Source organism: Oncorhynchus mykiss, chromosome 10 (genome assembly GCF_057628025.1).
Source record: "Oncorhynchus mykiss isolate SJ-2025 chromosome 10, ASM5762802v1, whole genome shotgun sequence".
Classification (NCBI taxonomy): Eukaryota; Metazoa; Chordata; class Actinopteri; order Salmoniformes; family Salmonidae; genus Oncorhynchus; species Oncorhynchus mykiss.
Window position 1 is genome coordinate 72154589 of NC_143031.1, and position 14840 is coordinate 72169428.

Here is a 14840-nt window from a genome sequence, read left to right on the forward strand (position 1 = left end):
CTTTAAATATTTTATCTTTGAAACCAAATCACCCCCTTATATGGACTCATTTTCTAACATTCATTTCCACTTTATCCCCTGATAGAGCAGTCATAGTTCTCAGCCCTGAGCTAGCCAGCCAGACAGCCAGCCAGACAACCAGCTAGCTGGTATTCATGTGTGGAGTGATACCAACCACACCTAGAAAAATCCCTGCACTCAGGATCACCCCCAAAGCCTCTGATGTCATGAAGGAGAGACGCGAGACCCATCTATTGTTTGTCCTCGCATTCCACAGGTCGGAGGGCAGAATAGAAAAGGCATTTAGGGACGACTTGAGGAAAAAGGGCTCCATGATTGAGGACTGAAGGGGGGTGAGGGTAGGGGTGTGGGGCTTCTCAAAGAGAGTCTCGGCTCAAGCTTTCTCGGGTTACGGAGGGGCTTTGATACAGCATGTGACACACAAATAGGATATCGCAAATCAACTCCCTCCCCCTTGAGCCACTTCTGTATCACACCGGTAGGGCGACAGATTGTTTCAAATACCAGTGTCGGGATTCTGCTAGTGGTCTTGGCGGGCGGAGGGGTTCTGTGTGCTGCTAGCTACACTGGTAGCATCCCAAACGGCACCCGTTTCCCTATAAAGTGCACTACTTTTGACCAGGGCGTATAGCATTCTGGTCAAAAATAGTTTACTATATAGGGAATAGGGTGCAATTTGAGATGCCGACACCGACTGGCGTACAGTGGTTCAGTCAAAATATTCAACTACTGGGGATATATCATGATAATAGATGACTTTTATTTTTGCCATTGAGCCGCTGTGCGAACAGCAACAACAAAGACAAAAGAGACACACAGGCATCTGAGGGGTCTATCACGTTAGAGGAAGGAGACACTAGCCGGAGGAAGAAGAAAAAGAAAGAGACATCTGACGTCTGGAAAACGTTTGACTGTCTTTAAAGTTAAAGATGGCCGTACTAGACGATAAGGGGCGGAGTTCTCACTCATGAGTGACAGCCATTACGAAGACAAGAATTTCAGCCCCTTGCTCTTAGGTTGCAGACTACTTTTCCTTCCCCGTAATCTGGTCCTCCAGCCTTCAAAAAACACCACCAAAGAAAATAAAAAGGGGGCCCTGTCCCCTTAAAAAAAGAGAGGGGCCGCGGGGCCATTCAGTGGCCTAGCTTACGTTTGCAGTCATGGCCCATCCCCCTGTAGCCGTCTTTGCACTTGCACTTGTAGGAACCAGGCGTGTTATAGCAGGTGGCGAAACTGCTGCATTGGTTTTGGCCTGAGGAGCACTCATCCACATCTGAAAGACAGGAGAACCACATAGCTGAGTAGGAGGGAGGGAGGGGAGAGACAAAAACAGAAAGACAGACAGACAGACAGACAGACAGACAGACAGACAGAAAGAAAGAAAGAAAAGAGAGCTCTTGCATAGCACATAAACACAGTGAAAGGCAGCAGAAGTACAGCATGCTAATTGGCCAAGGTTAATTTCCCCTTCACTCAGAGAGGGAGTTCAGCGTTTACGTCAACGTCTCCTTTTATTAGTGGAAGTGCTATTTATTAGAGTGAAGAGAGAGAATCAGTACACTGAATACTTTACGAAGAATGCTTGTTAGTTCATTAAAACCCTCACCCATTCAGATAATACGTTATGAGGAGTTTAGTGAACAATTCACAACTGCAACTGACAGTGTTTAATTTTTGATTGTTGACACATCTCAAAGGCGTGAGAACAGAGGAGGCGTCATTCCAATAGACTTACTGAATGCTTCTCTGTTCAAGATTAAAGAGTGAATGTGATTTGTTCAGAGAAGATGCAGTAAATACTTAAGAGATTTGACAGGATTTATTAAGGTTATGCCGTTCTCTCTCTCTCTCTCTCTCTCTCTCTCTCTCTCTCTCTCTCTCTCTCTCTCTCTCTCTCTCTCTCTCTCTCTCTCTCTCTCTCTCTCTCTCTCTCTCTCTCTCTCTCTCTCTCTCTCTCTCTCTCTCTCTCTCTCTCTCTCTCTCTCTCTCTCTCTCTCTCTCTCTCTCTCTCTCTCTCTCTCTCTCAAAATGATGAATGTAAAAACAACACCTGCGCTCCAGACGGAATGACTCGGCGATGGGTCAAAACATCTCAACAAGCCTGCCCGTTTTGACCTATTGACCCTTAAACCCCAGGTAAGACGTGCGGAAGCCTGGATGACCTCATTACGTACCTACACACTGGTACTTCCCGTTGATGTATTGCAGGTCGAAGCCCTCGTGACACTTGCAGGTGTAACTCCCGAATGTGTTGACGCACTTACGGAACCGGGGACACGTGACCATGCCGCTCACACACTCGTCCACGTCTGGAAGTAAGAACATTACAGGTGAAACTACAGTTCATAGTTGAGTCTTTATTAATACTTAGAAGGAGAGGCATTAATGCTAAGAAGGAAGTAGGACAATATCATGGCTCTGATTCAATACATGTGATAAATACCATCGTTTAATCAGCTAGCTAGTTTCCATTCTTTATTAATAAACATATAGTTTCACCTCTACCAAAGCCGTATATATCCATGGAAATCAATGGAAATACATGTCTCTTCGTGTATGCTTAGGTTGGCTAGCAACACATCAACACATATAGGTATTACATGAATACATATATAACTATAGCCTACAGGTTCATCTGCATCTTTCAAAATAACAGCATTTCCTCTCTTTCACAGGTCTTTTCTCTCCTTATTTCTTCTTTTCTCTCCTTTGGGTTTATTCAAACACGAACGAAAGCCGATTATGTATTAAATCCTATGATCAGAACAATACACACCACAGTGGTGAAGGTTTTAACAGCTTACAGGGTAGACTCAAACCACCTCTGTAGTTCCATGGGCAGGAATACATTGAAAGGACTAAAGGACTGAGTCTTTTTTCACTTAAAACCCTGAGTTAATGTGCTGTAAAATGTTGCATGAGGGAAACCACTCTGACAGTTACACCAACTTGAAACTTACCGAGTGTTATGGAGAGTCTAAGAGAAAGATGGATGCATTCTATAGGGTAGCCTACAACAGGACAAAATATATACAAGGTTTCCAATCAATCACTGCTTTTCTGTCTGAAAACCTACCCATGAAAAGAACTGCTTGCCTAGAAAGAGCAGTGCTGTTTCATTCAATCACTTCATATTTAGTGTTTATCGGCTTATATTCAGTTCTGCATAGATGTTTTTTCTGCCGACAAACCCTTTGATTAATTGGCCATTTTTATGAGAAGGATAAATGAAATATGAAGCTGTCTAGTTTCTGGAACAATCCAAAAATCCCAGGAGTTAATCATTAATCAGCACTCATTAGTCCCAGGATGACTCGTTAATCATAGCGTATTGTCCTCAACATGTTTCTCGCCTCTCAATCTCCATCGCCTGTCAAAAGATTGCAGCATTTCAGATTTATGTACCCATTTTTTGAGGGATTTGACATGGACTTGCCATGGGCCTCTTCACTTGCCAGAGGAACAACACAAAATAACAAAGAGTTATATGGACCAGACATATTTGATTTAACTAGGCAAGTCAGTTAAGAACAAATTCTTATTTTCAATGACGGCCTTGTTCAGGGGCAGAACGACAGATTTGTACCTTGTCAGCTCGGGGATTTGAACTTGATACAGTTTGGTTACTAGTCCAAAGCTCTAACCACTAGGCTACGCTGCCACCCCATATAACGCATCCAAATCATCCTACCCTGGAACAGCTATCAACTCTCTCTGGTATAAGAATATTTTGAAGATAAATTCACCATGCAGAGTTTGAGAGGACGATCTCACCCTGATTTGCTTTGGAGTTTGTGTTATTGAAGAATAACATAAATTGCTAACACTGGTAACCCTTCACCATAGTATTGATTTAAAGCAGACACCCTCTTCCATTAAAAAACCCCTCCTCTTTCTGAAAAGGGTTGAAGACACCTTTGGGCTAGAAACCTCTCTCTCCTTCCACAACAATGATTGATGTGCCTCTGTTTTAAAGCCACACCCCCACTGCCTCCCCTCAGTCTCAAACTGCGACTAGAGTGCATCGCCTTAAGGCTCAGCCAAGCCAATCGACAGAGCTTGTATTTAAGCTGAGCCAATTGACAGAGCTTGTATTTAAGTGGAGCGAATAGAGCTTGTATTTAAGCTGAGCCAATAGACAGAGCTTGTATTTAAGCTGAGCCAATCGACAGAGCTTGTATTTAAGCTGAGCGAATAGAGCTTGTATTTAAGCTGAGCCAATAGACAGAGCTTGTATTTAAACTGAGCCAATCGACAGAGCTTGTATTTAAGCTGAGCGAATAGAGCTTGTATTTAAGCTGAGCCAATAGACAGAGCTTGTATTTAAGATGAGCCAATAGACAGAGCTTGTATTTAAGCTGAGCCAATAGACAGAGCCTGTATTTAAGCTGAGCCAATAGACAGAGCCTGCATTTAAGCCGAGCCAATAGACAGAGCTTGTATTTAAGCTGAGCCAATAGACATAGCTTGTATTTAAGCTGAGCCAATAGACAGAGCTTGTATTTAAGCTGAGCCAATAGACAGAGCTTGTATTTAAGCTGAGCCAATAGACAGAGCCTGCATTTAGATGTGACACGGATTAACTGCCTCAATTTGTCCACCTGAAATGTACTCATCTGAGTGGTGGCATGTAAGAGAGAGAGAGATCCCTGGTCATTTTTCTCCCAGTGAACTTCAGTCAGTGCATTCACCTTCATTAAAAAAGGCCATTATGCAGTCTCCACGTAGTAAAAATGTAATTAGTAGCTCAGAGAGAGAGAGAGAGGGAATCACCATTGAGGTTGTCAAGGACATTCAGAATGCCAACGGGCCAGCAGAAAGTGAAGAAGAATGTTTGAGAACAACAGGAAGGTTCTTCTCCCTGCTGCTGTCTTCCCCATTCAAGGGCTTATTTGATATTCTAACTTGTGTTTACATTGCTTCCAAGGGTATTTTGTCGAGCTCTGTGGCAATCAAATTTCATTTGATCATCTCTTCAGCAAATTCAAAGGCTGACAAGACTGAAAGAAACTCACCCGTCTCACGTTTTTCTATTACAAGAAAAGAAGTAACGCTTCTTCTGCCGTTGAATAATTGAATAAGGCTCACACATCTTGATGTGTGTGTGTGTGTACGCTTATGTGCGTGCGTGCTGATATATTTAACACTAGAACAGAACATACCCACACAGGTTCTTCCGTCCGGCGCCAGCTGAAGCCCTGGCGACGGGCACTGACAGCGCACCTCTCCCTTCAGCACCTCACAGCCATACTGGCAGTTGGCCATACCACAGGTACGGGTATCTGGAGGGGATACAGCAGCAGGTTATAGCTAGCTCTCTCTCTCACACACATGCACACACATGCACACACAAACATTAAGGACACACACACACACACACACACACACACAAACAAACATTAAGGACACACACACCACAGATCACACACACAAGCGGGTGCGTGGACACAGGAAGACTCACAGTGAGGATTAATTACAGCAATATTCTCTGGATCACAACCTAGGTAGAGTGGAATATTGGCACTCACAAAATACCCACCCTTCACCCTCCTTTCACTTCACTTTCAACCCTTTCTCACCCTCTCTTCTCTCGCCCTCCTGTTTGTCCTGAACACACCACTCTGTAGTTCCATTCTCATTGGTCGTTCAGGAGTTCAAGCTGCTCACCAAAATAACATAAAATCATTTCTTTGTGTGGAGGCCCCCCCCCCCTCCCACTTCTCTTCCACAACATTTCCAAAAAAGGACATGAAAGTTGCTACGTTTGTTGCTGCAGCAGGTTCTCTGGAATAGACTGTAGGAGAAAGGAGGAGAAAGGAGAGGAGGGACGCAGGCCAGGCTGATAAAACGTTAGAGTAGCCTGTTGATCAAAGACGAGGAGGAGGAAGGAGAGGAGGGACGCAGGCCAGGCTGATAAAACGTTAGAGTAGCCTGTTGATCAAAGACGAGGAGGAGGAAGAGGAGAAAGAGAGAGGAAGATCAACAAATACTTGAGGTGTCCTAAAAAAAATACATAGCTCCCAACTGTGTGGACAAAACATTAGGAACACCTGCTCTTTCCATGACATGGACTGACCAGGTGAATCCAGGTGAAAGATATGATCCCTTATCGATGTCACCTGTTAAATCCACTTCAAAAAGGGTAGATGAAGGGGAGGAGAAAGGTTCAAGAAGTATCTTTAAAGCTTTTAACAGTTTCCCGTGTGTATCAAGAATTGCCCGCCACCCAAAAGCCATCCAGCCAACTTGACACTACTGTGGGAAGCATTAGAGTCCACATGGGCCAGCATCCTTGAGGAATCCTTTGGACACCTTGCAGAGTCCACGCCTCGAGGCATCGAGGATGTTCTGATGGCAACGCAATTTGGAATGTGTTCTTAATGTTTTGTACACTCGACATATGTAGATAGAACACACATGGATATTCTGATGTTATACCTCCACGGGTATCTTGTGTGTTTTTGTTCCTGATGGGTAAAAGTAGTAAATAATTCTGCCGCCGCCAGAATCAAAACAGAAAAGCAAAACAACCTTGCCGCTCAAAGAGGGGGCCTCCACATTCACGTGGGTGCGATATCATTACTGCTTTCATCAAAGGAACACCCAAGTGAGCACTTTCACACTTTTATAAGGTTCTCGATAAGATCGTGTGGTTGCAAAAGGTGCAAGGAAAGGAGAAATAAAAATATCAGCGGTTACTGGAGGGCAAGCACAGACACTATCCCCTCTACAGGAGGAGTCAGAATACCTTCAGGGCTAAGCAATAACAGTCCCATTTTATATACAAAGGTTAAAGTCCACGTCTACTTCATATTTGACTGGGGGTGCGTCCCAAACGGCACTATATTCTTTATATAGTGCACTACTTTTGACCAGGGCCTATAGTCATTTAGGATGCATACTGGGGTTGGCTCCCCAGAGCCTGCCTGTAGCGGTAACGGTGAGTGGATAGAATGGGATGTTGACTTTTTTTCTCAAAACATTTTATCATAGCAGGAGAGACCGTAGTGTGGTCAAAGGTCTAATCGTGGATGTGAAAATGGACTTCATAATTGAAGAAAGAGCACAGTACTCTAATGGCTTTAAAGAGTGAATACATTTGAGGTGAGGGAGAGGAAGCAAGAGAGAGAGAGAGAGAGAGTGAGACAGAAAGGAAAAAATGAAGAGACAACAGACTGACAGACAGAGAAATACAAACAGAGTCAACGAAGAGAAGAGGGACAGACCGTCACACTGTTCACACCACACAGACCCACGTCATGTGACATTCCACTCACTTCCACATGTCCCGTCAGGCATCAGCATATAGCCATTGAGGCAGTAGCACTTGTAGCTGCCGTATGTGTTCATGCACCTGTGTTTGCACGGCCGGGGCTTCAGACCACACTCGTTCAGGTCTGGAGGGAGAGAAAGAGAGGAATCAGAAGGAGGTAGCGTGTGGGACGGAAAGGAAGGAGAAAGGGAGGGAGGAGAAAGGGAGGAATCAGAAGGAGGTAGCGTGGGGGACGGAGGAAGGAGAAAGAGAGGGAGGAGAAAGGGAGGGAGGAGAAAGGGAGGAATCAGAAGGAGGTAGCGTGGGGGACGGAGGAAGGAGAAAGAGAGGGAGGAGAAAGGGAGGGAGGAGAAAGGGAGGAATCAGAAGGAGGTAGCGTGGGGGACGGAGAGGAAGGAGAAAGAGAGGGAGGAGAAATGGAGGGAGGAGAAAGGGAGGAATCAGAAGGAGGTAGCGTGGGGGACGGAGGAAGGAGAAAGAGAGGGAGGAGAAAGAGAGGGAGGAGAAAGGGAGGAATCAGAAGGAGGTAGCGTGGGGGACGGAGAGGAAGGAGAAAGAGAGGGAGGAGAAAGGGAGGGAGGAGAAAGGGAGGAATCAGAAGGAGGTAGCGTGGGGGACGGAGAGGAAGGAGAAAGAGAGGGAGGAGAAAGGGAGGAATCAGAAGGAGGTAGCGTGGGGGACGGAGAGGAAGGAGAAAGAGAGGGAGGAGAAAGGGAGGAATCAGAAGGAGGTAGCGTGGGGGACGGAGAGGAAGGAGAAAGAGAGGGAGGAGAAAGGGAGGAATCAGAAGGAGGTAGCGTGGGGGACGGAGAGGAAGGAGAAAGGGAGGGAGGAGAAAGGGAGGAATCAGAAGGAGGTAGCGTGGGGGACGGAGAGGAAGGAGAAAGGGAGGGAGGAGAATGAGAGGAAGGAGAAAGGGAGGATTCAGAAGGAGGTAGCGTGGGGGACGGAGAGGAAGGAGAAAGAGAGGGTGGAGAAAGGGAGGAATCAGAAGGAGGTAGCGTGGGGGACGGAGAGGAAGGAGAAAGAGAGGAAGGAGAAAGGGAGGGAGGAGAAAGGGAGGAATCAGAAGGAGGTAGCGTGGGGGACGGAGAGGAAGGAGAAAGAGAGGAAGGAGAAAGGGAGGGAGGAGAAAGGGAGGAATCAGAAGGAGGTAGCGTGGGGGACGGAGAGGAAGGAGAAAGGGAGGGAGGAGAAAGGGAGGAATCAGAAGGAGGTAGCGTGGGGGACGGAGAGGAAGGAGAAAGGGAGGGAGGAGAAAGGGAGGAGAAAGGGAGGAATCAGAAGGAGGTAGCGTGGGGGACGGAGAGGAAGGAGAAAGAGAGGGAGGAGAAAGGGAGGAATCAGAAGGAGGTAGCGTGGGGGACGGAGAGGAAGGAGAAAGAGAGGGAGGAGAAAGGGAGGAATCAGAAGGAGGTAGCGTGGGGGACGGAGAGGAAGGAGAAAGAGAGGGAGGAGAAAGGGAGGAATCAGAAGGAGGTAGCGTGGGGGACGGAGGGGAAGGAGAAAGAGAGGAAAAGCAGGAGTTAGGCTTCCTCAGCCCACACTTATTTTGTGTCTGGAGGTAGGGAGAGAGAGAGAGAGAGGAGAGAGGGAGGAGAGAGTGAGAGGGAGATGGGGGATGAGAGAGTGTGAGAGAGAGAGAGAGAGGGAGATGGGGGATGAGAGAGTGAGAAAGAGAGAGAGAGAGAGAGAGAGAGAGAGAGAGAGAGGGAGAGAAATGGGGGGGATGAGAGAGAGGGAGAGAGGGATAAGAGAGAGAGAGAGAGAGAGAGAGAGAGAGAGAGCAGGAGAGAGGGATGAGAGAGAGAGAGAGCGAGAGATCAAAGGGCATAGGGTCAATCTGGGTCAAGCCCAGCACATCATTTGTATGGAGTATATGGGAGGGAGTGGGGTGTGGAGGGTGGGGGCCAGTTTCAGGTAAGTGCCTAAAGGAAGTGAAGTGTTTCCATGTTCAGACAAGCCCGGCCGCTACCTTCCTCCTCTCCTCCTCTTTTCACAGGAAGACACAGTTAACAGCTGTTCCAACTGACCAAGCTGCTTATTACATGCTGCAAATGGTAAAAACAAATCGCTTCCTCGTACGTAACCTTTTAAAGTTCATACCGATGGTGACATTACTGTTGTGTATCGCCTTGACAACTCCATCGCTGATTTCAGGGTGTTTCTTTTTGTGACCGTAAATGTCTGGAGCTCCTTGATACAATTCAAGGGGTTACATTTTTTGATAATGTACTGCACCTGGAGTGGACACCTTTTGAAGTGTGCTTGGAAGTAGGGTCCCTTGGGAGAACAGGGACCACCAGGAGTGCTAAAAAGGATACTTCAGGATTTTGGCAATGAGGCCCTTTATCTACTTTCCCAGAGTCAGGTGAACTACTAGCATGCTAGCAGATACCCAGAGACTTCCAGTCAGTCATTGGGCTGGGGAAGTTAGCATGGGCTCGCGAAGCTACCTCTAACTTCCTTCATGCTGGACACAGAGACATAAAAATAGTATCCAGTATCCATGTTCATCTGGGGAAATAGATACAATGCATCATTCCCCAAATCCAGAAGTGTCCCTTTAAGTGTGTGTGTGCGTAAGGAGGGGAGTGACACACATATACGCACACACACTCACACCCCCACACCGTCCCAACAACATTAGAACAACATCTATCTAAGTTACACCACCCCCTTCCATGTCTAATTGAGGCATGCCATGTCAATAGATCTCCATCTCAGCTGTACATAATGGCCGGTCGTTTTAAAGCCTGGCCCACTTCAGAGTAAAACCATGCGCGGCGCCATCTTTAGCTCTGGGGCAACGCGCGGAATGGGAATGCATTCTTTGGGTGCTTTGGCTGCTGGCATGCCCGTCTGTATCGAACAGATGCTACAGATTTAAATAGATGAATGGGACGAGGTGCGGAGTGTACCTCGGACGTGTACCTTGGTCGTATACCACGGTATTAATGTGAATTGGCTAGCCCGCTAAGGCCATGTCAGCACCGTGATTGGTGGTAGGGGAGAAACGGTCTGTTCAAATCCTCCGCTGTGCCATTGGGCTTAAGTCAATTTCCAATGCAGTAAATGTTAAGGGATGACTGACAGTCTGACAGAACGGGTTGGGGACGGATTAGGATAGAACACTGTGGCGTACTAGAATTTAGTAAATGTTAAGGGATGACTGACAGTCTGACAGAACGGGTTGGGGACGGACTAGAATAGAACACTGTGGCGTACTAGAATACAGTAAATGTTAAGGGATGACTGACAGAACGGGTTGGGGACGGATTAGAATAGAACACTGTGGCGTACTAGAATACAGTAAATGTTAAGGGATGACTGACAGTCTGACAGAACGGGTTGGGGAGGGATTAGGATAGAACACTGTGGCGTACTAGAATACAGTAATTGTTAAGGGATGACTGACAGTCTGACAGAACGGGTTGGGGAGGGTTGGGGAGGGATTAGAATAGAACACTGTGGCGTACTAGAATACAGTAAATGTTAAGGGATGACTGACAGTCTGACAGAACGGGTTGGGGGCGGATTAGAATAGAACACTGTGGCGTACTAGAATACAGTAAATGTTAAGGGATGACTGACAGTCTGACAGAACGGGTTGGGGAGGGATTAGAATAGAACACTGTGGTGTACTTGTTTTGACTTCCAATTGTCCAATAGCACTAATTCACACAAAACAACTAAGAGAAGCTTCTCTATAGGTTTCTAAGAGTAGCTTCTCTATTGGTTTCTAAGAAAAGCTTCTATGTTGGTTTCTAAGAGAAGCTTCTCTATTGGTTTCTAAGAGTAGCTTCTATATTGGTTTCTAAGAAAAGCTTCTATGTTGGTTTCTAAGAGAAGCTTCTCTATTGGTTTCTAAGAGTAGCTTCTCTATTGGTTTCTAAGAGAAGCTTCTCTATTGGTTTCTAAGAGTAGCTTCTATATTGGTTTCTAAGAGAAGCTTCTCTATTGGTTTCTAAGAAAAGCTTCTATGTTGGTTTCTAAGAGAAGCTTCTCTTTTGGTTTCTAAGAGTAGCTTCTATATTGGTTTCTAAGAAAAGCTTCTATGTTGGTTTCTAAGAGAAGCTTCTCTATTGGTTTCTAAGAGTAGCTTCTCTATTGGTTTCTAAGAAAAGCTTCTGTTGGTTTCTAAGAGAAGCTTCTCTTTTGGTTTCTAAGAGTAGCTTCTATATTGGTTTCTAAGAAAAGCTTCTATGTTGGTTTCTAAGAGAAGCTTCTCTATTGGTTTCTAAGAGTAGCTTCTCTATTGGTTTCTAAGAGAAGCTTCTCTATTGGTTTCTAAGAGTAGCTTCTATATTGGTTTCTAAGAGTAGCTTCTATATTGGTTTCTAAGAAAAGCTTCTCTATTGGTTTCTAAGAGTAGCTTCTATATTGGTTTCTAAGAAAAGCTTCTCTATTGGTTTCTAAGAGTAGCTTCTATATTGGTTTCTAAGAAAAGCTTCTATGTTGGTTTCTAAGAGAAGCTTCTCTATTGGTTTCTAAGAGTAGCTTCTATATTGGTTTCTAAGAAAAGCTTCTCTATTGGTTTCTAAGAGTAGCTTCTATATTGGTTTCTAAGAAAAGCTTCTCTATTGGTTTCTAAGAGTAGCTTCTATATTGGTTTCTAAGAAAAGCTTCTATGTTGGTTTCTAAGAGAAGCTTCTCTATTGGTTTCTAAGAGTAGCTTCTCTATTGGTTTCTAAGAGAAGCTTCTCTATTGGTTTCTAAGAGAAGCTTCTATATTGGTTTCTAAGAGTAGCTTCTATATTGGTTTCTAAGAGTAGCTTCTATATTGGTTTCTAAGAGAAGCTTCTCTATTGGTTTCTAAGAGTAGCTTCTCTATTGGTTTCTAAGAGTAGCTTCTATATTGGTTTCTAAGAGAAGCTTCTCTATTGGTTTCTAAGAGAAGCTTCTCTATTGGTTTCTAAGAGAAGCTTCTCTATTGGTTTCTAAGAGAAGATTCTCTATTGGTTTCTAAGAGAAGCTTCTCTATTGGTTTCTAAGAGAAGCTTCTCTATTGGTTTCTAAGAGTAGCTTCTATATTGGTTTCTAAGAGAAGCTTCTCTATTGGTTTCTAAGAGAAGATTCTCTATTGGTGTCAGTGGTTTATATAAAACAAAGATTTTAGTAAATAAAACACATTCATGAGTAGTTTATATTGTACTAAATGTGAATAATTACTTTACCCCACAAGCAAATGAATCTGTTACAGTTTTATATACAACATAGTGAATTATGAACAAATCTCTGTAAAATCTGTGTCTGTGTGTTTCATCTTCTACACTTGATACCCTTGAGTACTAAACGAGAAGAGATGGCGCATCTGGAGCTGTCACGACAAAGTCATCATATTAAATATCGACTCCCACCAAGACATTCAACTAGAAATCGTTGACAGAATGAGAAACTAAAGTGGCCATTTCAGCTCTGAGATTAATAATCCAGGCGCAATTACTTGGTCATTTGTATTATAAAAAGAAAGACTGTGTTTCTCCTTGTGGAGTAACTTTGGAGAGACAATCATTAGCACCTGTCGGTGTTCTTTATCATCAAACAGTGAATTCATATGTAGAATGGAGTGATACGAAACAATGTCATTGAGATTTCCTTTGGGCGATAACCACACTGGATATATTGGGTGCTTAACATGTGTTATAAAAATCCTAATCCTTTTTATCATTAACTTCCAAGCGTAACTCAAACTTGTGTCAAGGTCAAAGAACAATTCCAAACACTTCAACACAGTCTTGTTAGCATCATTAGCACTGTCACTACTGACATACAGGGATTGTCGCTAACTATCATTAGCATCTCCTCAGCAACATGGCCAAACACACAAACATGACAAAATGCCCTCTCGACTAGCGACAACACCTCAAAGACATCTCACCCTGTCTGCTATTTTGGTCGACATCCCTGTTTTTTTATTGTCACCTTTCATTTGGCCACTACCCTCCCTGACAGTTCAGTAATCACGCACGCACACATATATACACACACACAGAACCCTGGAGCTGGTATTTGTCAGCCATTTCTCCCACTGTCACTCCTGCTTTGTCTGCCGGAGCTCTGCCTTCATCATTAATAAGAGCTGCTGTGGAGAGAGACATGGGTCAAAGGCAAAGAAACATAAAAAACATTGTCCATTGAGAGAGAGAGAGAGAGAGAAGAGAGAGACAGAGAGAGATATATATATATATATATATATATATATATATTCACTTGCCCAGGCAGTGACAACTGAAAACAGCTTGAAAATGTATATGAAGAGGATGATGGGAAAGGAATGGGTCACGTTCTCAGACAGCACAAGAGCCGAGCAGCAACTAGCGCAGCCAAATGACATACACAGCCTGGCTGAGTCTGCTCCCTGTTGGAAGATGGACAAGATAGAGGGAGACGGGAGGAGATAACGAACGAGAGACAGAGAGCGAGATGAGAGAGGATATAACAGATAGGACTGACAGATAGGAGAGATAGAACCACCACTTGACAAGGTCTTGGGAGTCTATTGTATGTGTCTCTGGAGTTGAACCCTTCACTGATATATTACTATTTACTGTCAATGAACTGTCGTGATGCATCGAGAGAGGGAGAAAAATAGATTTTTATTTAACCAGGCAAGTCAGTTAAGAACTAATTCTTATTTACAATGACGGCCTAAGAACAGTGGGTTAACTGCCTTGTTCAGGGGCAGAACGGCAGATTTCTACCTTGAAAGCTTGGGGATTCGATCCAGCAACCTTTCAGTTACTGGCCTAACACTCTAACCACTAGGCTAGCTGCCACCCCAGACAGAGAGAGAGAGAGAGAGCGAGAGAGAGACATAGAGAGAGAGATACAGATAAAGAGAGAGAGGAGAAGGAGAGAGTAGTCCAAGTGATTTATTGGGTGGACTGCTTCAAGGTATGCGTCGGTGGTGTGTTTCTGACACGCCACTATCACTTGCTAACAGATTACCCAGGGGGCTCTCTGGTCAAGAACATGCAGGTCTTGAAATAAAACAACACGATAACGCCGGACAGACAGAGTGGTCCATTGTTCTGAGGTGGCTGAGAAACCATGAGAACCCATGTATATGATGGTTCCCCTTCCGAGCTGTCGGAATTTCAGGAAAAATAAGAGAAGGTGGGGGGAGGAGAAGAACGAAAAACAAAAACAGAGGAAGAAATTGGGAATAGCACAGCAGCTTTCAGTGCTGATTGATGAAGGAAAAGGCCACTGCTTCAGAGGGATAAAGGAGAACAGAGAGAGAGAGGGATGAAGAGAGAGAGAGATTCAAATAAAGACAGGAAACCGAGTTGCTGGAATAGGAGTCAAGAATAGAAACGGGGTTTAAATGCAAAGAGGCACAGAGTGGTGTGGCATATTGGCATCATGGCATGCTTGGCGTTCGCTCTGCCATTCCTGTAGCCAGGCCAGGCTCTGGTATCGGCTCTCCTAGAAGGAGGAGGGAAGGAGAGGAGGAAAAGAGGAGGAGACATTCATTCTCACTCGGCCCAAGCCATAGAGGACTGAGCCATGCATGTGGGGCATACAGTGGGAGCTGGGTGTG

At 44.8% G+C, this 14840-nt stretch overlaps 1 protein-coding gene across 8 annotated transcripts in view; it reads right to left on the reverse strand.

Moving 5' to 3' along the window:
* LOC118936741 (nephronectin) overlaps positions 1 to 14840 on the reverse strand; it is a 57672-nt gene that overhangs the window by 17304 nt on the left and 25528 nt on the right. For 6 of the 8 annotated variants that reach the window (XM_090187811.1, XM_090187813.1, XM_090187809.1 and 3 more), the window contains 4 exons: positions 7299 to 7418; positions 5184 to 5303; positions 2196 to 2330; positions 1172 to 1294 (listed from right to left, as the gene is read on the reverse strand). In XM_090187811.1, coding sequence (XP_090043937.1) covers positions 1172 to 1294; positions 2196 to 2330; positions 5184 to 5303; positions 7299 to 7418 — 498 coding nt within the window. The remainder of the gene's footprint in view (positions 1 to 1171; positions 1295 to 2195; positions 2331 to 5183; positions 5304 to 7298; positions 7419 to 14840) is intronic. The other 2 variants (XM_090187815.1, XM_090187814.1) reach the window with 1 other exon arrangement.